This window comes from Lissotriton vulgaris, chromosome 10 (assembly GCF_964263255.1).
Source record: "Lissotriton vulgaris chromosome 10, aLisVul1.2, whole genome shotgun sequence".
NCBI lineage: Eukaryota > Metazoa > Chordata > Amphibia > Caudata > Salamandridae > Lissotriton > Lissotriton vulgaris.
The window spans coordinates 8086308-8111453 of record NC_141698.1 but is presented as its reverse complement, the minus strand read 5'-3'; the positions used below and the strand labels follow the sequence as shown (position 1 = coordinate 8111453).

General features: G+C 49.9%; 1 protein-coding gene across 2 annotated transcripts in view; it reads left to right on the top strand.

The window, feature by feature from the left end:
• HUWE1 (HECT, UBA and WWE domain containing E3 ubiquitin protein ligase 1) overlaps positions 1-25146 on the top strand; it is a 1800886-nt gene that overhangs the window by 368876 nt on the left and 1406864 nt on the right. For both annotated transcript variants that reach the window (XM_086940169.1, XM_086940170.1), the window contains one exon: positions 18110-18321. In XM_086940169.1, the coding sequence (XP_086796295.1) occupies positions 18110-18321 (212 nt within the window). The remainder of the gene's footprint in view (positions 1-18109; positions 18322-25146) is intronic.

The following is a 25146-nucleotide window of genomic DNA, read 5'->3' as shown; positions in this document are numbered from 1 at the left end:
TCAAGACCTGGGGCTATCATCGGTAGAGGACCACGCCGCCGCCCAAGACACCGGCTACACGGTCGTAGAGACCGATATTACGAAGACTCCAAAGAAGGTAGGAGACTCTACGGCCCCTAAGGCACAGAGAGACCCAGAGCCTCGAAAAATTGAGGGCAAAACCTCAAGCGCGGACGCCGAAAACTTCGGCGTCTGCGGCTATATCAAGGCACAGCGGATCCTGAGATGAACTCCCAGGCGCCGAAAGCTGGAGAACAGCAGAAGGCATTGAAAATCGCCCCCGAAAAGGAGGGTTCGACGCCGTGGGAAAGGGGCCCGAAGGGCGCTTCAGCGTCGATTAAGGACCCGAGAGCCAGCTCGGCGCCGAAAAGAGCGGCCGATCCATTCGACGCGCACCACGCTGACGAAATGGAGAAAAAGAAGACTCCTCGAGGCCGAAATGGAAAACATCCTGCAGCAGAAAAAAATGTTGACGCCAGGATGAAGGAATACACAATCCTGACGAAACCTAGGGTACAGGTGGTCGAGGAAACTGAGGAGGACTACAACGTCTAAGGACAGTCGGGGGGCGTCAAGATTCGACCAAGAAGAGGAGGAGGCCTCCTACTACGAGGATGAAGGAGGAGACGACCGCAGGACACTCCTCGGGTCGGCATCCTAGGAAACTCAGGAAGTAGACTGGCAGGACGTCGACACCGAAAGTCCAGAGGAAGCCGTCGACACGTATCCCTCGAGGCCCTCGCCGCCAGATGACATCGGAGTCTACAACAGTCATCAGGAATGCGGCTGCAGTTTTCGGTAAAACTTGACTAAGAAAAGCAGAAAGCAGACTTTCTTCCCGAGACACTGCTCCCTACACAAACAAGGAGCCAGTTCCTGCCCATGCTAGACAGTGTCACGGCACAGGGAAAAGAGGCTTTCAAGGTACCAGCTACATGCAAAGCAGTTACTCCAGGACGGAGAAAAAGTATAAACATTCCTCCAAGGACCCACCCTACATTCAGGGATCGGTCTCAGCAGACTCCAGCATCGCAGCCACGGCAAGAAAGAGGGCCAATGTGCCTACCACTTCTGGGCCACCTCCAGACAAAGAAAGCAAGAGGATGGACCTGGTGGGGAGAGGAATTGAACGGAATGCCGCAATGCACTGGCGCATGGCAAATTCCAATGCACTGCTCAACAGGCACTGTAGGAGAGTAGGGTCTGCAATCCTATGGTCACCCCCGATTTTTGCTTTTTGCTTCACTGGTTTACGACTTTTCCTGGCTGTGGGCCTGCTAATCAGACCCACAGCCTAGCTGTTCTCTCTAAATTGACAAGCATGTACCTTAGGTGCATTTACCAATTGGTACTGGGCCACCTTATCAGTCCCTGTACAGTGTACCTTAGGTATACAGGGCATAGGTGTATCCAGGGCCTACCATGGGCTGAAGCATGTATTATGCTCCCCTGGCTGGCCATCTAAACAGACACAACTGGCTGCACGACAGCTGGGGCAAGGTGGTGTAATCACCCTTTTCTTTAGATATAGTATCCCTATATCTAACCCTAAAATGGACACATATATTCCTATCAGTCACTCCTATGGCAGGCCTTATCAATCCTGAAGGCAGAGTGCTTGGAATTATGTGAGATGGTGCTCTGGCTTGAGCTGAGCCCGTTTGCAGCTTGTGGAACCAAGTCCTAATAGCTGTTCCATGATAATGCTATACCATATACTCTTAAGTGCATTATGAACCTCGGGGTCAAATGCTAACTTTGGTATAGCATTATCAAAACATGTCGAGTAAGGTGTCATACGAATTGGAATACTACCCCCTCGCCAATTCTGGCGACGGGGGTAGCATTCCACCCTTCTAGAGGGACACGACATGTAGGTAACTGTGAACCCCGGTTAAAGTTAACTCAAGCCTCAGCATCACAAAATGGATGCTGCCACCACAGACACAAGTCTGACCTCCTGCTGCTGGGAGTCCTTCCAGCGAGGGAGGCTCGGACAAAAGGTTTCCTGCCTTGGGAGGTGCTAGCACCACCCCAGACAGGATTTTGTGTATTCGGTAGGACAGGGCTGAACGGAATGAGACATGCCTGGGACACACAAGGTGTCCCTGTGCATACACCGGTCAGAACCACTTCCTGGGGCACTCCACCCCCCTTCCTGGTCCCACCCAGAGGAGGGACCTAGTCGTAGTGCAGCCCCCTTTAGCTGAATAAAGATAGGAGCTGGTCCCATTCCCCTTTAGATTAATCTTGACAACTTCCACGAAGAAACTCTTGACCTTCGACCTCCTCATTACCAGAAGACTGAAGAATCTCCCCTATGGTCAGGGAGTGACCATCCTGCTTCGCAGGCACCATCAAGCTCCTGTGCGGTTTGCTGCAAGTCCTTCCATCCCGGAATCCAACGACTCTGCTCCACAAGACCCGGACCTCCAGACTCCTCTGACCTCTACCCACATCCACTGCACAGCTGAGACCCGTGGGTGCGACTAGCAACTTGGAGACGGCCATCTTGAGAAACCTGCACAGCGCTTCTAGCACGACCGCCGAGGGATCCTCGAGTGAGTGCTTTGGGGTCTGAGAAGCCCCACACCGACGCAGCTCCTGCACCAAAGACCAGCCCCATCATCCACGAGATCTGCGTGGGGCCCTTTTGCCTGGTTGCTGCTTATCTGGTTGTCTGGTCACTTGCCGGCTGGCTCACGACCTCTGAGACGACGACCCGAAGAATCCAACACTGCTGGTCTGGTCCCCCAGACTGGCCCTTGCTTCCCTGTAAACGAGAAGCACCCCGGACCCTCCTGGTCCGCACCAGACGCCATCTTTGTTCCACCGCGTGGCTTGCATTAGCCAAGGCCTTTTGACCAGATCGACGATCCAACACCGCCAACAGCAGCAGACTACGTGGGACAGCTCGTGCCTCCAGCCTGGTTGTGAAGCAGCTCCTGGTCCGCGCAGCTACAGAGAGAAGCGACCCTTCCTTCACCTGACTGCGTCGACAGCATCTGGTTTCCTCCTGGTTCCAGCACCGTCACTGGCTAGTGACCGAGACTCTGTCCCCTTCCCTTTCAGGACTCCTTCTTCTAAGTTCCATCCTTGGAACCGCCGGACTCCTCCATCTGGCTGCCTGCCAGCAACTCTTGTTTCATGCATCACCAGGATCAACGCAGCAAACCTGACGCAACTTCAGCCCTATGCACCCGCAGCCTGTGGGTTAGGTAACTAAAGCTTCTAGGTGCTGAAGTCTGTGTTCACTCTCCTAGTGTCCAGGTCCACTGTTTTCCCTCCATCCAGCCGGGTTCGTCCGGAATCCGTAACTTTCTAATACTGTAGTATCCATAGACGTTGATACACATCCCGCGTGAGAGTTCCCACTCTGCACGTGAGTCCCGTGGGCCTCCTGCTCCTTACTTACCTAGTTTGTAGCGTAGTCCCATCGATCCCCCAGCCTCTGGATCTCCTTACAGTATTTTCTTACCTTGCATTCCATTGTTTTGAGTATATGGTTTGTCGTGCCCCTAAGGCGCACTTGTAAATATTGTGCGAACTCTTATTTCCTTTTTAGTATTGTCATGTGCTTAGCCTTCTGACCTCATAAAGAGTTCAGAGGTGTATGTTAATAAATATCTGTTTATTTTCATAACAACCTGTGTGGTGTCCTTTCACTTGGTATTCAAGGGGTTATATGTGGTAAAACAGCTGGCTTCACATGCCATTCAGAGTTTAGCCTAAAGACTGCTTTTGTCCACGCTACTAGGATAGCTGGTCTATAAGGTTGACTTACAACCAATCACCATAAGGGTTGTTTGGACTGATACAAGGTGATCACTAGAACTAGTGAGCATCATATATCAGGCCAACTTCTCACAGGCACCAATACCAGATCCTGGAAGAGCTGGGCCAGTTGAGAAAGAACATGCCACAGGAATTCAAGCAAAGAGCTGAAAAACCTGTCCAAGAGGGGAAGAATGTAGCCAATTCTTGCATCAAGACTGCCCTGGACGGAGCCGACTCCTCCAGCTGGCTCATGATGATGGGCATCACGGAGAGAAGACAGGCCTCCCTCAGGATTTCGGGATTCAAGCCAGAAGTACAGCATAGCATCCTCAACACACCGTTCAACGGAGAAACGCTGTTCGGGCCCGAGTTGACGAGAAACTCAGCCAACTGAAAAAGGATAACGAGACTGCAAGATCCATGGTTGCACTACAGTTCAGAGGTACTAAAAGGGGCACCCCGTCACGAAGACCAAACAGGAGGGGAGGAAACCAGCCAGGGACATCACATCAGGTGTTCGCGCAAGCCCACCAAGCAGACGCTCAGACACAGCATGGGCAGCAAAAACAGTCCTGGCTGTACCAACCAAGAGGCCAGTCTTTTCGCAGGAGAGGGAATGGACGTGGGCAAAATAAGAGGGGGACAGCAGCCCGCCTCTAAGTGACTCCAAACTCCATGTGCCCACCCGAGCAAAAACTCCCAGGGTGGAGCAGAAACACATCGGACACGAGTTACATGAACTAGACACCTCTGTACATGTAAGACCAGTGGGACGAAAACTGAAACACTTTTTCAGGGAGTGGAAGAGTATAACCTCAGACAAATGGGTACTCAACATCATACAGTACGGGTACTGCATAGAGTTGGAGGGAAAGCCAACGGACAGGAAGCCAAAAAGGCCACTAGCGTGTAAAGACCTAGAGCTCCTTCGGGAGGAAGCAAAGGAGCTCCTGCAAAAACAAGCCATAGAGCCAGTACCTTACAGGGAAAGGAACAAGGGCGTATACTCCACATACTTCCTGGTACCAAAGGTGGACGAAACTGAGACCCATCCTGGACCTAAGATTCTTAAACAAGTTTGTAAGAATGCAGAGATTCAAGATGACCTCCCCACAAGAGGCGCTTCCTCAATTGCAAGGCTGGGACTTCATGGTCACCATAGACCTAAAAGATGCCTACCTGCACATCCTAATGAACAGGGGCCACAAACACCTCCTCAGATTCATCATCGGAGAAGACCACTACCAGTTCACAACCCTGGCATTCGGCCTCAAAACGGCACCAAGGGTTTTCACAAAATGCCTCGCAACAGTCTCAGCACACCTACGAAGCGAAGGGATACACGTGTACCCTTACCTGGACGACAGGCTGATCAAAGCAAGCTCATACAAAACGTTCAAGCAGCACGCACAGTGACCAGCACACTGATGAACCTAGAATTCTCCATCCATTGGGGAAAATCCTCCCTGGAACAAGAACAAATAAATCTTCCTCGGAGTACAGATCGACACCTTACAGAGCAAGGTGTTCCCCAGCGAGAAGAGAAGGATGGCGCTCGTGAGGGAGACTCCGCTCTACCAGAAGGGGCAAGCTCGGACAGTGAGGATAGCGAGCAAAATCATGGGCATGATGGCATCATGCATTCACCTAGTGCCAAACGTACGGCTCCACATGAGACCTTTACAGGAATGGCTACAGGAGCAATGGTCACAAGCTACAGGCCGTTGGGAGGATCTAGTGGTTGTAACACACGCAGTGCAGAAAGAGATGGCATGGTGGAACATGGCGAACATAACAAGGGGAAGCCTCTGACGCAACCAACGCCAACAGTGACCATTACCACAGACGCATCCCAGAGGGGATGGGGCGCTCACATGGAGAAACTCTTAAGTAAGAGGCCTGTGGACACCAGCAGATGCGGTCAGACACATCAATTACCTAGAGTTGAAGACAGTTTTCCTAGCCATAAAGGCCTTCCAAACAAAACTGTACAACCAGAGAGTGTTGATCCAGACCGACAACACAACAGCGATGTTTTACATCAACAAGCAGGGGGGGGACACACAATCAGCCCCACTTTCGAAACTAGCGCAGGAGATATGGAGATGGACCATCCCACGCAAGATAGACCTGCTAGCCATACATCTATCTGGAAAGGACAATGTAGAAGCAGACTGGCTCAGCAGACCGACATCGGCATCCCACGAGTGGGAACTCAATGCACAAGAGACGAGAAGTGGGTGGGGGACACCGTCGGTAGACTTATTTGCAACACGCCGAAATGCAAAATGCCAAAACTTCGCATCCAGACAGCCCGGGGAGGGCTCCCTGGGGAATGCCCTATGGATAGACTGGTCCAGGATATTTGCTTACACTTTCCCCTTCCGATACCGCTGTTACACAAGGTACTCAGCAAGTGCAAAGCGAGCAACATGACCCTGATACTGGTGGCACCACAGTGGGCCAGGCAGACATGGTACTCTCAGATCATGGAGATGACACAGAGTGCACCCCACAGATTCGGGAGAAGAAAGGACCTACTCTCCATGCAAAACGGAGAAGTGCTGTACCCAGAGCCAGAGAGCCTGAGCCTCGTAGCGTGGCTCCTGAGGACATAGTTTGCGCATTTGAAACTGCCAGAAAGCACCCTGAGGGTACTTCGGGAGGCACGAAGACCCAGCACACGGCAGTGCTACGTAGCGAAATGGAAGAGATTTACACTGTGGTGCAGGAGGGAAAAGCTACACTATAAGATGAAAAAGGACTCAACAGTGCTAAAGTACCTCACGCACCTGCTCGACAAAAATCTGAGCTCATCCTCACTGAGGGTTCACTTGGCAGCGATAGTCGCTTACACAAGAGGAGAACCGTGCAAGAGTTTCTTCACATCACAGGTAGGTAAGAGATTCCTGGAGGGAGCAAAGAGGATCACACCGCCCAAGAGGGTGCCACCACCTGCATGGAACCTTAACCTAGTCCTAACGGAACTCATGAAGGAACCTTTTGAACCGATTCACAAGGCCTTCCTAGGAATGCTGACCATGAAAACAGCTTTCCTGGTAGCAATCACTCCATTGCGCAGAGTGAGCAAACTGCAGGCACTAACACTACAGGAACCCTACATAAAGATACACAGCGATAGAGTGGTGATGAGAACGGACCCACACTTCATGCCAAAGGTGGTGTCAAGGTTCCATTTGAATCAAACTATACAGATACGGAGTTTCTTCCAAAAACCGGCAACAAGAGCAGAAAGGGCATTGCACACTCTGGACGCCAGAAGGGCAGTCATGCACTACATTGAGAGAACGAAGGAACACAGGAAAACAAAGCAGTTCTTTGTGTCCTTAGCTAACAGTTTCATGTGGAAACCAGTATCTAAAAGAACTATTGTGCGATGGTTCGCCCAAACAATACAGTTCTGCCACAAGCAGGCTGGGCTGGAACTAACAGAGGGGACACGTGCCCACTCTACCAGGAAAAAAGGAGCTACAATAGCTTTCCTAGCTAACACACCAATTCAGGTCATATGCCTGGCGGCCACATGGGCTTCTGTGCACACGTTCATAAAGCACTACTGTGTGGATATACAGATGAACAAGGAAGCACAAGTCGGACAAAGGGTGCTTTAACGCATTTAATAACCAACGCTCATCTTCCACCCAGCTGTCACAAACATGAGAAACCGCTACAAAGTCTATGCACAGCATAGTGAATCCAGAAAGATTCCCGCTGCAAAACTAATAGTTTCTTACCTATCGGTGTAGTTTTCCTGCGTGAAGAGCTTTCTGGATTCACTAGCGAACCCACCCACCTTCGCCAGAAAGATGAGGCTGGAGAGAAGGTGGTTGAAACAAAGACAATACTTGGAAAAGAAGCCTTAAATGTTAAAGCGGTGAAAACTTTAGTTGAACATTGCCATAACTTCGGTAACAAGACTAACACGAGAAAAAAGAAACTAAGATGGCGCCCAGGAGAGGGAGCTTCCGCAGGAAGCGTGCCGACGTCACTGGAAATACACCAAAGGTGGGACGTCGACGCCCACCTGGGCTATGAAAAAAACCCAAAGAAAAGACTACAAATCCAGACCCAACCACAAGACCGCGGAATAATGCACAGCATAGTGAATCCAGAAAGATCATCAATCTGCAAAACTACACCGACAGGTAAGAAACTATTCGTTCTACAGTTGAGGAACCTTATGCAGTACCGGCTTTTGAGTAGTGCAGATTAACTTGCATCCTTATTTTCTAGCTAGCTGTGCTCTTGGTGTGGTAACCTTTATTTTGCTATCTAATCCAGTCAGTCCAGATCTGCCTCGAAACATTCCGCCGCCATTGCTGATCTCCTCTTATCACGGGATCTTGACCTAATCATCCTGACTGAAACCTGGTTAACTGAATCTTCGACACCTATAATGGACATTCTGGTCCCTCCCAACTACCACATTATCAGGCTCGACAGATCAGGCAAAATTGGTGGTGGAATCGCATGCATCCACAGGAACAACATCTCTGTTATGAAAGTCAATTCTACCTCCCTACCATCCCCAACATCCTGGGAATACATCTGCCTCGACATTATTAGTGAGGGCAAACCGATATGCTCTCTTCACAGCATTTACCACCCACCCAGGGACAACCTCATCTTCTCCCAACAAATCATGGATATGATTTCATCCAACTCCTGACGGAGTCTCACCCAAATATACCTTGGTGACTTCAACCTCCACTGGAACGATCGCAAGGACGCGGTGGTAAATAGTCTTAAAAATGTCCTTGATGCCCTTAACCTCACCCAAATATGCAACAGCCCTACCCACGAGAGAGGTTCTATCCTCGACCTGATCATCTCCAAAGAGGACTCTATCCAACTCGAGTCCATCCAACCCTGTGACTGGTCAGATCATCATATTGTCACATTCTTCATCAATGAAAAAGTTAAAGTTAACCCGGCTCAATTCTCCAAGCCCAAAGTCTGGAAAAGAGACACGAAAAAACTCAACCCAGGCTCTTTGCCCCCTAACAGCTGCAATCTCCTACTCCCACCGACAGGCGATACGGATGTTCAAACCCTGACTGACCACTATCTCAACACTATGACCTCGATAATTAATGAGGCTGCACCTATGCAGCTAAAAAGAGTCTCTACTAAAATCTCCAATCCATGGTACGACGGGAGTCTCAATGAGGATAGACGAGACATGCGAATGGCAGAGCGTATCTGGAGATCAGATCCCTCTGCATTGCACCTAAAAGATCTGAAGAAAAAGAGAAACGCCTACTTCAGGAAAATAAAACGCTCAAAATCAAACTTCTTCAGTCTCCAGCTCGACCAAGCAAAAAACCGCCCGAGAAAACTGTTTGAGCTAATCAGATCACAATCCAAGGATCAACCCCAACCACTCAACACTGTGCGCGAAGCACCCTCCTGTGAAGACTTCGCTGCTTTCTTTATCCAAAAAACCGACAACATAAAAAGCGATCTCCTCATTGACGCAAGCCTCTATTCCAAACCCCAGTGCCCAGCACCCACTGAACCAAAAAACAATGCTACATGGTCGACCTTTGGCACATACTCGGAAGAAGAAATTGGCAAACTGCTCAGCACCCTGAAACCATCCAATCACCTCACGGACCCCCTTCCTGCTACCGCAGTAAAAGACTTTACCCCTTTGCTTCTCCCTCGCTGGACTAAAATTATCAACAGCTCTCTTCAACAAGGAAGCATACCAGACTCCCTCAAAGTTGGTCAAGTCACACCTCTATTAAAGAAACCTACAGCCGACCCCTCTGATCTCAACAATTACCGTCCCATTACCAATATTCCCACTCTCGCAAAACTGCTGGAAAAATGCGCACAACTACAATTGACTAAACACATTAAACAATTTGATCTCCTCAACCCTCACCAGTCAGGCTTCCGAGCAGGACACAGTACAGAAACGGCAATGACTCACATAATTGACGACGCACTTCAAATGCTAGACCAAAACGACACCTGCCTCCTCATCCTTCTTGATCTCTCATCAGCATTCGACACCGTTAAACATGAAAATTTACTAGAACTACTAAACACAAGAATGGGTTTATCTGGAACAGTTCTCAAGTGGTTCACTTCCTTTCTTCATAACAGATCGCAGAAATTCAAGAGCAACAACCCGATGTCCTCGCCAATACCTGTAACACTAGACGTCCCTCAAGGATCCTCTTTATCACCAACTCTGTTCAACCTAGTCATGGAACCTCTCACCACCTTGCTACAAGCATCCAATGTACACTTTCACATGTACGCTGATGACACCCAACTTTATCTCAAATTACAATCCCCCAATGACATCTTGCTCCTGAACTCTACGATCAGAAGCACCCAATCCTGGCTTGCCGATAATCACCTCAAACTCAATGCCCTGAAAACAGAATTCCTTCTGATCTCACCTCCAGCGAAGATCTCCACCACTCAAGTTTGGCTTAAACACCTAACCGCACTCAATGTCCAACCCACCATCGTGGACTCAGCCAAATCTTTAGGCATAACCCTCGGCACCAATCTCAACATGCAGCAACATATCAGCAAGGCAACAAAGGGTGCGAACTTCCAGATCAACACTCTGAGGAAACTTAAACCCTTCCTCCCAGCCAAAGACTTCCAAACAGCAGTACAAGCACTAGTCATCCCTCGAATTGAATACGGCAGCACCACCCTCTGCGGACTCCCCCTAACTACAACCGCACCATTAAGAGCTTCTCTAAACACTGCAGCGAGACTCATCACTGGTTCAAAAAAGCACTCCCACATCACCCCTGACTTGAAATCCCTGAATTGGCTGCCTTTTGAAGCCAGAATACATCTGAAAATCGCCTGCATGACACACAAGGCGGTACACCTAAACACACCCGGCTACCTAGCTCAGAAACTGACAATCTCTGGCGGAGCTAGAAACACTAGAGGCACAAACAATCTTCTGCTGAAACCTCGGAGATTCCGGAAGGAAAAAACATATAAGCGCTCCTTCTCAGGAATGGCGCCTAGGATATGGAACTCACTCCCTCCCGAAACCAGGCTTATCTCTTCCACTACACTCTTCAAAAAAGAAGTACAAGCTATCCTCATGGCTAAATACACTTGAACTATTATCTCGAACTCTGTTTATACTCTGCACTGATTTGTACTACATGTTTGACCCCTTCGCTTATTTGTATGAGTTGCCCTATTGCTCACATGATTGGCTTTGCAGACACCTATTTGTACTGTTTGATCTACTGATGTATCTGTATAACTATGCTCCATCATGTACCCCTCTATGTAAAGCGCTCTGATATCTGCGAAGATCTTGTCCGCGCTATATAAAACTTTCAAAATAAAATAAAAAGAAAATAAGAGAGGAAGGCAGACAAGCCCCATAGGCTGCCATTATGTGGCTTAAATAGGATACTGTGCCTTTAAGAGAACTTTCTCCCAGTATCCCAGAATGCATAACAGGTCCCTTTTACTTTCAGTTCTTTTTTCTGGCTCCTGCTTACAGGACCCTGGCATTGAGCTCTCCCTTTTTTCAAGGGTGTATTGGATTTTTTGTCACTTTTTTGTCACTTTTTTGGATAAGTGTTTGAGTTTATATTTCTTGGTGCTTCTCTTCTCTCCTGTGTGTTTGTTCAGGCTTTTAGGGCTCCAAAATGCCTGGTCTTTTCGACAAATGCCCAGCATGTGGAAGGAAGGCCAAGAGTGATCCACACGACGTCTGCATAGTCGGTCTCCCTGAAACACATGTCCCTGAAGAATGACCTCTGCCAGCAACTTTCAGCAAGGACCCTAAGTGACAGGCTGAAGATTAGGCTTCAAGGCTTTGAAGAGAGACGGCTGCAGGTGGGTCTGGGCAGGCTGGGAAGGTTGCCTCTGCCTCTGCTGAGGCCTCTGGGGGGCTCCCCAGAGGCCGGAAGACCAGTTAACAGTCCAGGTCTCCTTCGGCGTCGATTGCATCGACGACGACGTCGAGAGGGATGACGACAGTGTGTTCCCCATCTCCCCTGGGGCTCCGGGTCGAGACGGCGTGAAGATTCGACGTCAAAGGGCCTGGATAGGCCGCCGTCGAGACAGTCTACTGCATCTTCATCGTCAACGTCAGCGTCTACCTATCGACGTCGAAGGAGCGACCGGCGTCGGCGCTCGCCTTAGAGGCGACACCGCCAGTCGCCGTCGAGACGACGATCGGCGTCGAGGGGATCCTCGACGTCTAGGACCTCGAAGGAGGAGTCGACGCTCGTCGTCGAATGGAACGGTCGACGTCGCGGAGGCGGCGTTCTGCGTCGAGGAAGAAGAGGTCGACGTCGCGGAGGCGGTGTTCGACGCCAGAGTCGTGGAGGCGACGTTCGACGCTGGAAAAGCGACGCTCGGCGTCGAGGGAAGAGATCGGCGTCTAGGAGTCGCTCCAACTCTCCTAAACGGCGCGAGGAGTTTTGGCGCCAGAAGTCAGGCTGAATCTAGTGGAGGACGCAAGAGAAAGCGATCGCCTGCTGAAGGGGCTGGGTCACAGTCCCCTTCGCCGAAGGAGTCACCGGGCTCGGTGTACTCGGTGGTGTATACACCAACTCGGCCTAGGTCGCCCCCTCCTCCTGTACCTAAGGAGGACCCTCCCACCAACCCTCCACTTCTGCCAGGACGACCACTACCACCGCTTCCACCGCATGGGCCTGCCCCTCGGTCGGTGATAACCCCGGTCCCTCCTCCAAGGTTGGCGTCACTGCCTCCTCTGCCGACACCACCTAAGCGGACTCCTAGACCTAGGCCCCAGGAGGCACCGAGGAAGACGCCCCCACGGAAACCTGCGGAGCGTCCACGGGCCGGGAGATCACACTCCCGCTCTAGGAGGAAGGAGCGATAGCGCCACAGGTCGTCCCCGCGGTCGAGACACCGCCATAGGAGGCACAGATCTCGCTCTCGCACGAGGTCCTCTGGGACCAGGGACTACTCTCTGACCTTGTCGGGATCGCCGGACACGAGTGTGTCGCCGATTGATGACCTGGTGGCGTTCCGTGATGTCCTTTTGAGAGGCACTGCCAAATTGGGCATATCTTTGACTGTGCCCACGCCTAAGACATCAGTCATTTTCGAGACACTGCACCAGAAACACCGGTCTCGTCCACTACCTCTGGTGCCGGGCCTTGAGGAACCGGCCATGGACCTTTTCCTCACCCCTGCGGTGACTAAGGCGGCCCCATCGAGATTGCTGAAAAAATACCGGGCTCCCGATTCGGACCTGGCCTTTCTAAGGGCGGAACCTCCTCCGGTTTCTGTGATTGTGACGGCGGCTCGCAAACAACATACCACCACGCTGTCATCCACGGTTCCCCCGGATAAAGAGTCTAGATGGATGGATTCAGCTGGAAGGAAAGTATTTGGAACAACGGGGACCTCTATGAAGGCTGCGAGTGCCACAGCTTTAAGGCGCTACGACCGCGCCCTCTGGGACTCCCTCCAGCAGTTTGCGGAACACCTGCCTCTCGATAAGCGGGAAGACTTCCAGGAAGTGCTAAACGAAGGGATGCTGGTAGCGAATCAGATTATCAGCGCTGCAGCAGACTCATCCCGATTAGCGGCATATGGCTTTTGCCATGGGGTTAACCAGCGACGTCATGCCTGGCTCCGCCTTACGTCAATAAAACAGGACGTGTATACACGAAAAGAGGGGGGGAAGGGAAGCTTAAATAAGGAAACAAAAAGGAAATAGTCGAGGTCCAGTGCCCTTGCTCCCAAGACTAATGATTAAACATACAAAGGGGGCATCAGTTCCTCTAGGAGAGTAAACCATAATCTAGTTCGCTCAATAGTATAAATGAAAGGAGAGACTGTTCTGAGTAATGTGGTAGTTTGCTCTGTTAGAAAACCATAAGGAGGGGAGAGAGATGTTGACCCAATAATTATATCTATATATATATATATATATATATATTTTTTTTTTCACTAGGCCCTCATACCCGCATGCACAACTGCGGCATCTCCACCAAAAGAACTCCGCTAAAGAGCCCCCTTGTGGGGCCCGTGAGGGACTGAAGCGCCACCCACACTAGGAGCAACGCCCAATGATGACTCAGGGCGCTCGTACGGTCTTCTGAGGGCACTAGGTCACCGAGGAGAATCAACCCACCCTACATCTCTCTCCCCTCTTTATGGTTTTCTTACAGAGCAAATTACCACATTACTCAGAACATTCTCTCCTTTCATTTATACTATTGAGCGAACTAGATTATGGTTTACTCTTAGAGGAACTGATGCCCCCTTTGTGTGTTTAACTAAAACCGGACGCACAGCAAAGGGTAGCCAACCTTCCATTCTCTGGTGAGACCCTTTTTCGGAAACATGCGGATGACGAAATGGCCCGCATGAAGGCGGAGGCCGAAACGCTCACGGCTGTGCGAAGAAGCGAAGAAATCCAACGGCGGTTTGGTGGGCAGGGCAGAGGACGTGGCCAAACTTCGGGAACGTCGCAGCAACATCAACAGTTCCGTAAGCCGTTCCAGAAACGCCGAAGGGCGGAGGAGGCCAACAGTCGACTCCAGCGACCAAAGGCCCGGCGGGGTCTAGGCCCTGAGCACCTACTTCACCCAGATGTTACCCTCTCCGGTAGGGGGAAGCATTCAAATTTTTTCTGGCAGAGTGGAGAAAAATTACTCAAGACAAGTGGGTGCTGAATATTGTTTGCAATGGATACAGTCTTCGGTTCACCAGCCCGCCTCCAGCAATTCCACCGGTCAGCACGCAGTTTCAGCTGCGCGAGCTTCAGGCGGAGGCAGATACCTTGTTAAGGAAAAGGGCGATAGAAGACGTACCTCTGTCTCAGAGGACGAGGTCTGTACTCCTGGTTCTTCCTGGTTCGCAAGAAGGACAAGAACAAGTTCAGGCCCATTCTGGATTTGCGACAGGCAAACAGATGGATTCAAAGGGAAAAGTTTTGCATGCTGTCGGTGCATCAGATTTATCCTCAGTTGCAACAGGGAGACTGGCTATGTGCTATAGACCTACAGGATGCGTACTTCCATGTGCCCATTGCACACAAACACAGGAAGTTCCTGTGGTTCCTAGTCGGCGCCAATCATTATCAATACACAGTACTCCCATTCGGACTAAAGTCTGCGCCGAGAACGTTCTCGAAGTGCATAGCGGTGGTAGCAGCACACCTGAGGAAGAACAAGGTGTTTGTCTACCCGTACCTGGACGATTGGCTGATCAAGGCATCCTCCTTCTCGGAAGCTCGAGCACACTTCCAGAAGACGTGCGTTCTCTTGAACAAGCTGGGGTTGCACATCAACATGTCCAAGTCTGTCCCAACTCTGGTCTAATGCATACAGTACTTGGGAGCCTCCATCAATACGCTGTCAGCAAGCGTGTCTCCTTCGGATGAGCGACGATTATCACTCCTTCGGAAGGCTCAGGCTCTTATGACCACTCCATCTACGACAGTGAGGACGGTGTCTTCTCTACTGGGATCGATGGCCTCTTTTATCTTCCTGACGCTGCACGCACGGCTGCACATGAGACCGCTGCAGGAGTGCTTGGAAGATCAGTGGGATCAGAGGAAAGGATCTTGGGACGACAAGATACGACTGTCTCTGCATGCTCTTCAGTCTCTGAAGTGGTGGTGTTCAGCGGAGAATCTCCTCCGAGGGGTTCCGTTCCACAAGGACATTCCCACGCAGACTATCGTGACGGATGCGTCTCTCCAGGGCTGGTGAGCGTACTCCGGAAACCTACAGATTCAAGGAACGTGGTCCCCGATGGAGACCACGTATCACATCAATTTCCTGGAACTCAGAGCTGTTCACTTGGCACTGAAGGCCTTTCATCCGTCCTTCCGGACCAACTCTCTGCTTGTACAGACGGACAATACGACCACGATGTATTACCTCAACAAGCAGGGGGGTTCGAGATCACACACTCACAGGAGGCGCAGGCGATCTGGCACTGGCTTCTGGCCAGAGGACTGACGATAACAGCTACCCATCTGCCAGGTGTGCAGAATGTTCAGGCAGACTTACTGAGCAGACTGATTCAGGAAAACCACGAATGGGTTATAAATGACTAAGTACTAGAAGTCTTCGCAAGGTGGAGGACTCCAGACGTAGATCTGTTCGCCACCGCCGAAAAACAGCAAATGCCGAGACTTCGCCTCCAGGTACTACCAGCAAGGGACGCTGGGGAATGCGCTATGGATCGACTGGTCGAACAGCTTTGTGTACGCTTTTCCACCCATTCCCCTGATTCCGGCGGTGCTCATCAAGCTGGCCCGGTACAGGGCTCGGATGATACTCATTGCCCCGGAATGTTCCAGACAGTGGTGGTTCACGGACCTGCTTCACCGGTCTCTCCTTCCTCGCATTCGGCTGCCCTGCAGGCCAGACCTTCTCACGAAGTTCGGGGGCAGATGTTGCACCCCAACCTCTCGTCTGAGTTTGGCGGCATGGCTCCTGAGATAGTGCAATATGGCCATCTAAATCTGCCCGAAGATTGCATGGACATACTGAAGGAGTCTAAGAGACCTTCCACTCGGACTTCTTATGCTTACAAGTGGAAGAAGTTCTGTATCTGGTGCCAGTCTAAGAATCATGACCCGACGACGTGCAAGGAAGACGTCATCCTTCCCTACCTTCTGCATTTGGCGCAATCTGGCCATAATGTTCATTCCATTAAGGTTCATCTTACTGCATTGACTGCCTACAGGAAATGCCCTTCACAGACTTCCTTCTTCCAGATCCCTGTGATCAGATTTTTTGGAAGGCTTGAAGAAAGTGTTCCTTCCTGTCAGGCTTCCTTCGCCTTCATGGGAATTAAATGTGGTGCTGTCCAGATTGATGAAGGAGCCTTTTGAACCTATTCATAAGGCTTCGTTGCAGCACCTTTCCTGGAAGGCGGCGTTCCTCGTGGCCATTACATCGGGCCGCAGGGTGAGTGAAATTCAGGCGTTGTGTTGCCAAGAACCTTATACTGTATTTCATGCTGCTAAGCTTGTTATGCGTACTCACCCTAAATTTCTTCCCAAGGTTATTTCTGATTTTCATGTCAACCAGACCATAACGTTGCCTACGTTTTTTCAGAATCCTTCATCTCCAGCGGAAAGGTCTTTACATTCCCTGGATGTTAGGAGGGTGTTGAAATTTTATCTGGATAAAACCAAAGATATTCGTAGGTCAGACCAATTATTTGTCAATTATGGGTTGGTCAGGACAGGTCTTGCTACCTCTAAGCAGTCCATCTCTAGGTGGATTGTGTCTTGCATACAGTTGTTACCAAAAAGCTAATAGGACCTTAGGGGGTAAACCTAAGGCTCATTCCACCAAAGGAAAGCTGCCACGACCGCTTTACTCCGTAATGTTCCGATTGCAGAGATCTGCAAGGCGGCCACTTGGAAGTCGGTTCATACCTTTGCTAAGCATTACTGTCTGGACACTGATGCCAGGGCAGATGCTCAGGTTGGACAGGCTTCGCTGCGGAATTTGTTCGCACAGTAGTGGTGTCAATTTCTTTTCTCCACCGCCGCTTTGGTGTGGGGATGGGCTTGCCATTCTATTCACTAGATTATGACTATACACAGATCCTCTACTACAGAAAGAGTAGTTTCTGTCCTGTAACTACAGTTCTGTAGTAGGGGTATCTCTGTTATAGTCCTAAGCGCCCGCCCTCCTCCCCGGTGGAGATAATTATTCATGTAAGGAATGCAACAGGTGTGGCGTGCTACGCCTTCAAAAAGAACTGAAAGTAAAAGGTACCTGCTATGCATTCTGGGATACTGGGAGGAAGTTCTGGAAAGTTCTCTTAAAGGCACAGTATCCTATTTAAGCCACATAATGGCAGCCTATGGGGCTTGTCTGTCCATGCCTTCCTCACTATCATTTCAGAGTCTTTTACTGGTAGAGACAAGTTTCTCTATGGTAGAAACTGGGCAGGCTGTGTTGTGTGTGGTGTTTGGTGGAATTTCTAGTTGAAGTACTGGACAGTGTAGCCTGTGGATATAGGCTGCATTATTTGTCTTTAAATTCTCTCTTGTGTCTTAGCAGTTTCTGCATGATTTGACAACTTAAGATAATATTTTTGATTGCCGGGGTCCACGCACATGGGCGGGACTATTCACTAGATTATGACTATAACAGAGATACCCCTACTACAGAACTGGAGTTACAGAACAAACTACTCCTTCTGTAGGAAATGTATTGATGGGACATTGCTGAGATGAGGGCCATAGCTTGCAGACAGTTTCTGAGATTACATTTGTGTTTGCTGTTTATCTGCACATGGCTTCTACTCCATGTCACTTCATTAATACTCCTTTTCTGTTGTGTTGTAGCTGCTTGAAGAGATCTGCAACCTTGGAAGAGACCCTAAATATATCTGTCAGAAACCGTCCATTCAGAAGGCAGATGGTACTGCAACTGCACCTCCGCCACGCTCTAACCACGCTGCTGAGGAAGCTTCCAGTGAAGATGAAGAGGAGGAGGAGGTCCAGGCCATGCAGACCTTCAGCGCCAACCAGCAGAGTGAGCCAGAACCAAGCCCTCAGTAAGTACTTCAACCTGAGGGACACGGTTATTTGTTTTCTAATTCCCTTTGATACTTGGTAGCCCGCTAAAATTGAAATGCAACATGTAGGACAATACCTAGGTATGTTTGTAGCATGCATGGCTCTAAATGAACATGCTCTGCATACTTTTGCATCTAGTGTTGTGCTTGGACATTTGCAAGTTTTTCTTCGAAGAAGGCTTCAGAATTGCGAGATGTGCTTTGACTCCTTCCTTTATTCACTGTGCGTGGGCACCATCTCCATCTTCAAAGGTATGTTTGAGGCATGTGTGCTGTAGATAAACATGTGTTGCATAATCCTGCTTGGAGAAAGTGCCCTCTTTCTGCGTAGCTGCCCCCACTTTATGCTGACCTGCTTTGACTGAGTGTGCCCTGGGCTCCTGCCAACCACGTACCCAGGGCCTATTTTCTTTCCCTAAACCTGCATTTAAAACAAAATCCAATTGGCATCTCTGGCCACAGGTCAGCCCCTGGTAACTGTTACCACAGGTACCCAGGGCACTGTGACCAGGGAAGACCTCTAAGGGCTGCAGCACTTATTGTGCCACCCTTGGAGGCCCTGTACCGCTACACTCACACACTGCCTTTGCAGGCTGCGTGTTATTGTGCAGAACAAAGTGAAGAGTCGACATGGCACATCCTGGTGTGCCATGCCTACAACCCACTGCCCTGGCATCAGTCAGTCACCCCTCTAGCCGAGTGCACTATACCAGTGGTGTGGGCACAGGTACATGAGCCCTGTACCCCCACAGTGTTTAAGTCCATTCTTAGACATTGTAAGCGCAGTGATGCCATTAAGAGTATGGTGCGGGGAGTTTGTCATTACAAACTCCACAGCCACATAATGGCTACACGTAAAACTGAAGTTAGGTATCCAACTTCTCAGCACCATAAACCCACATTGATGCCAGTGTGGGATTTACTGAAAAACGCACAGAGGGCTTCTTAGAGATGCCCCCTTAAAAGTAACCCACCTCTAGTGTCCCGGCTGAGTGGCTGGTTTAAGCTGCCACCACCAGACTTGTTTCTGGACCCCTGGGTCGAGAGCCTGAAACAATGCACATCTTGGGATGAGGTGCCAAACCTCCTCCCACAGGCTGGGCAGGGGAAGCTTCGAAGGCAAACCGCCTTTGTGAGCCTCTCCAGACAATTTGCTGCTTTCAGCAACTGGTCCCCACTTGTTCTACCCCCCAGTTTGGGCGGGAGAACCGGCTGGAAAAACAAGTGAGGAAGAGAGGTGTGCCCACCTCTGCCAACTCCACCCCTCAGGTGGGGACGCAAGGTGAAGCACAACTCGCAGTCCTGGCCTTTTTGCAGATGGGGGACTCGGCCAACCAGGGACAGGGTCATGCCCCCCTCCTACTGGATGTTGGCCTAATAGGGGGTGTACCTTTGGTCCCTGCCTTTTACCTACCTGTAACACCCCTAAATCTTGTAGTTCGGGAACCCCTGAAACTAGTATTTAGGGGCAACCCCGAATATTGCTTCCTCAGACAAGAAGAAACCGCAAGAAGAACCGAACAGACATGCAGCAGCTAACAAGAGAAAGACACCCTCCGACTTGGCCCCAGGCCTCATCCTTGAACCTGCTCCTGCGAAATCCCAGTGTGTCCTGCAGCCAGCAACCTCGAAAATCCCGGGGGACTTGCCTGTCTTCAACCCCAAAGATTTTGGTTCCTGTGAAAACCAGATTCGTACATCTGCAACCTCTTGCTGTAAACCGCGAATCCGCCCCACTCGGCACTCGCCGTCCACGGCCCAAGCTCGAGTGGGCAAACACAACGAGGAAGTCACCCCGGCGATCCTGACCAGAGATCTGTGACCGCTGACCTGCCTCAAGCCTCCAGCCTATGCCTGCAGCCTAAATCTGGGCGGTCCCCCCAACCGCGACCAGGAGCTGGTAAGAAGATCAGACTCCATAAGGCACCTCTTGCCCCAATGCCCCACAGCCATGTGTGCCCAAACCAACGTTGCCTAACCAACCTCTAGCTTCCCAACTTGCCTGTCGAAGTGGTGGAAGCAACCAGAAGACCTTCGTCCCCAAGCCTGCAGTGCCCTTGCAAACCGGAGGTTCCCCTTTGAAAACAGGGTGACCAACATCAAAAAAGCACCCTGCACCCGGCCGCCCTAGTGTCGCTGAGGGTGCACCTTTGGTGCTAATTTGTTTCCCCTTCGCCCTGAGCTAAAGTCCAGGAGCTTTGCTCCCACAACCAAGTGGACTGCTTTTCAGCAGCCACCAATAGGATGCCCCACCAATCCTCCATTGGATAACATTGGGCCTCAGCACCCGGCCGCCCTAGTGCAGCTGAAGGTGTAACATTGCATCCCTGACCCTGGGGGAGCCCTGAATCTACCCCAAGAACCTCAACTCGCACTACCGAATTCTTAACAGAAAACCGATAACCCTATGTTCGAGGCATGTGGGCTGCTGAATTCATATATGTTCATAGATCGCCGCCTAGTGTTTGGTCCGGATGATTGCACATTGTTGTCCTGGAAGAGTCTTTGAAGTATCACGAGATAGGTGGCTCCTTCTTCGGACTACAGTGCGCATGGGCATCCTCTTCATCCTCAGATTGTTTTTTTCCACCATTGGGTTCGGATGTACTTTCCAACAATCTAAGTTCGGAATTAACTAAACTCTTCTCTAAAGGCCAAAAGGCCTTCGGATCCGTCGGTATTGTTCAGCGCTCGGTACCGATACACTTTCTATTGCAATTAGGTAGTCTAATCGGGCCGTGAGGCCTTCTCGACACCAGGTGGACCAGCCGTCGATGGAACGAAGTCCATTCAAATACTGCCTGTAGTGCAACTCTAAGTTCCCGCACACAGATAAACAGCCCGTGTGCAACAAATGCCTATCTCCAGATCACAAAGAAGATAAATGCCTGGCCTGTGCCCAATTCCGGTCAAAAAAGACTATCCGGAATCGACAGGCGGCGAGGCAAGAAATGCAGCGGTCGGCACCAGATCCCGATAATATCTTCTTCGATGAGGAACTAGCGAGCGCCGAAGAATCTGATCCAGACTAAGACCAGTACTCTGAGCACGACTCCGATGACTACCTCGAGGAGGAAGACCAAATAGTCGATCTTGAGGAAGACTATCAAAACATCATAGCTGTTGAAGACTACTCAGATGACGACGAGGGGCGAACTGTGAGGAACACCGCCCCATATAGACACTGTAACAATATCCGAGACTCAGGTTGAGGCATCGCCAACAGGCCTTAGCGAAGATCAACATTCTAGTTCTACAGCCCCGCTATATCGCCCGGCTAAGAACATATCCAAAGAGCTCTCTGAGACATGCCATACGGCACCGGTTACATTTAAACCGAAACTCGTCGACAACACAGTCTTCGGACAGAGTCGTCGAAGCAAAATTGTTTAAACCAAAGGTCGAGCCTAAGGCCATAGCCCCAACACAGCCTTCGAAGCCAAAGTCCGTCGAGTGGACATCGAAGATCAAAGCTATCGAGTCAAGCTCAAAGCCGAAATCCGTCGACTCCACAACGCGGCCAAAAAATGTCGATTCGATGCAAAAGCACATCGAATTGAACCCGAAAACAAAGCACGTTGAATCGAGCAAAGTAGCATCTAGTATCGACAAGGGGACGAAAACAGTCGACGAAAGTAAAAGGCCTACGCCCAAAACTAAAGTCGAACCGAAAGTGAAACCTAGGGTGGAACAGAATAAAGCGGTCGAGCCGAAGCACCTCGAACCAAAAAAGGGCACAGAGCCGAGACCTCAAACACCCAAAACACCTAAAGACACTGTCGAACCGACCAAACCGCTCGTTCCGAAAAAGGTGGTGAAGCCAGTCAAAGACATTCAACCAACAAAACCTGTTGACCAACATCAAAAACCAATACAACCACAAAAAACAGTTGAACCCACTAAACAGATCGACCCAAAAACAACCAAGCCAAAGGCTGCTGCTCCAAAGCCTAAAACTGTGGAGGAAGAGCTTGTTCACCCAGACACCGACACAGAAGACCAGTCAAAACTGTATATTAACCCAGTAACTGGTAAAGTGACTGTTTACACAAAAAAGAAAAGGCCTTTGCCAATGCAAGACTTTCCTAGAATACCACTCAAAAAAAGAAGAGACTGTGCTACCTCTCCAATACTTTTTGAACCTATCAATCCAGCTATGCCTACAACCCCAAATACCCCAACATCACCTGACTACAACCCAGATGAAGATCAGGATGCAGATGTAGGGTTTGGTTATCCACAAAACCGAACTGGAGACCCCAACTCACAGCCATGGGGTGGGGGAGGAGAACCAGACAATGAAGGGGCTCTGCCCATTACAGAACCTGCACTTTACCCAACTAAGCCATCACCCACAGAAGATACTGTGGACTTTAATTCTTTACCTGATAGAGCAGTTACCTACCATAATGTAGATATTCACCCTGATGCTATTGAAGAAGACTTTCTCTTTGATACACTAACAACATCTGAGAGACCTGTAAAAACACTCCCCATGTTGAAGGGCGTCTTAAAACACGCACATGACATTTTTAAAGGCACTGCTAGGGCACAGGTCATTAACCCTAGAATTGAAAAATATAGGGCTGCACCTATTGATCCTACATACATTAAGGGTCAGCTACCCCTAGACTCCCTAGTGGTATCCAACGCACGTAAACGGGCTAATTCCCAAACTACCGGAGAGGCTGCTCCTCCGGACAAAGAGTCAAAAATCTTTGAGGTGTCAGGCAAGAGTAGCTGCTCAAGCAGCAAACTCATAGAGAATTGCCAATACACAGGCCTTGCTGGCCAGATATGACAGGGCACACTACGACAGCTTAGAAGAAATTCTCCAACACTTACCTGACCCTTACAAACAGCAGGCAGATGAACTTATACAGGAGGGAAAGCTCCTCACCAATGCCTCAATTAAATGTGCCCTAGACGCGGCAGATACAGCGGTCAGATCTATCAATACAAGCGTGCTGCTAAGACGACACGCATGGCTCCGCATATCAGGCTTTAAGAATGAAGTTCAATCCACAATTCTTAATCAGCCCATCAACCCAGACTTTTTATTTGGTCCAGCAGTTTACTCAATTCTGGACAAAATGAAAAAGGATGCGGAAACAGCAAAGTCCATGGGAGCTCTCCAGTCCCAACAACACCAGGGCTCCTTTTGTCGCTCCAATTATAGAGGAGGAGCGCAAAGTAATACATCACAGCAATCCTCCAGCTACAAAAGTAACACACAATCCACATACAGCAAAAACACTAACGGGTGGATACAGAGGCAATAACACCAAAGGAAGGGGTCGCGGAGCAAATGCAAATAGATCCTCCACTAACACCAAACAGTGACTTCTTGGCACTACCCCGAGACCATATAACACCGGTCAGGGGACGACTACAACAATTTCTGCCAATCTGGTTAAATATCACAACAGACAAGTGGGTCAGGCAAATTATCCAACATGGCTATTGCCTAGAACTCACCTCAACCAACATACCACCCGTGTACCGTCCAATGTTGCAGGAACATATAACACTACTGCAGCAAGAGGTCATCAGTATGCTGCAAAAGGGGGCCATAGAACCAGTCCCACTACAACATCAGGGAACAGGAGTATACTCCCTATACTTCCTAATTTCAAAGAAGGACGGGTCTCTCAGACCAATATTTGACCTCAGGCCCCTCAACCTGTACATTTTGTCAAAGCATTTTCATATGCTCACTCTCCAGCAAGTCTTACCATTGCTCCGCAAGGGAGACTTCTTAGCAACTCTGGACCTCAAAGACGCATATTTTCATATACCAATACACCCTGCTCACAGAAAGTATCAGGTTCACCATACAAGGACAGCACCACCAGTTCAAAGTACTACCATTTGGTGTCACAACAGCTCCACGCGTATTCACCAAATGTCTAGCTACAGTAGCGGCATATCTCAGAAGGCAACACATCCATGTGTACCCATATCTGGACGATTGGCTAATACACGCTCCATCGGCCCAGCAGTGTGCCAACCACATGTCAAAAACTATCTCCTGCACAGTTTAGGCTTCTTGCTAAACTACCCGAAGTCACATCTGCAACCCTCCCATGTACAACAATACCTGGGAGCAACTATAGATACACTGGCAGCAAAAGCATACCCCAATGCAGCACGTATCAACAGCATGCAAGCACTGATCCAAAAATTCAGGCCCCAACACTCAGTACCAGCTCGAGTGTTTATGCAACCAATAGGCATGATGGCCTCGTGCATATTCATAGTCCCTCATGCCAGACTACACATGCGTTCTCCAAGAGTACCTAGCAAGGCAGTGGAACCAGGCTCAAGGGCAATTAAAGGACCTAGTGTTGGTGACCAGTCGGGCATACAACTCTCTGCATTGGTGGAATCCACAAAACCTTTGCAAAGGACGACTGTTCCAAGAGCCTGTCCCACAAAGTGTTAACCGCGGACGCACCCCTACTCGGATGTGGAGCCAATGTCCTACACTACACAGTACAGGGACTATGGACTGTACAACAAAAGATGCACATCAACCTTCTGGAGCGGATGGCTATCTTTCTAGCTCTAAAAGCATTCAAGACACACTTATTGAACAAAACCGTGTTGATCCGGATGGAAAACATGACAGCTATGTATTACATTAAAAAAACAGGGAGGAACACTCGCCACAGCTGTCGCACCTAGCTCAAGCAATGTGGAAGTGGGCCATTCAAAGGAACATGTTTCTTATGGCAGAGCACCTCCCAGGCAAGGAAAATCAAGTAGCCGACTTGCTGAGCAGGCACAGTCAACAAATGCACC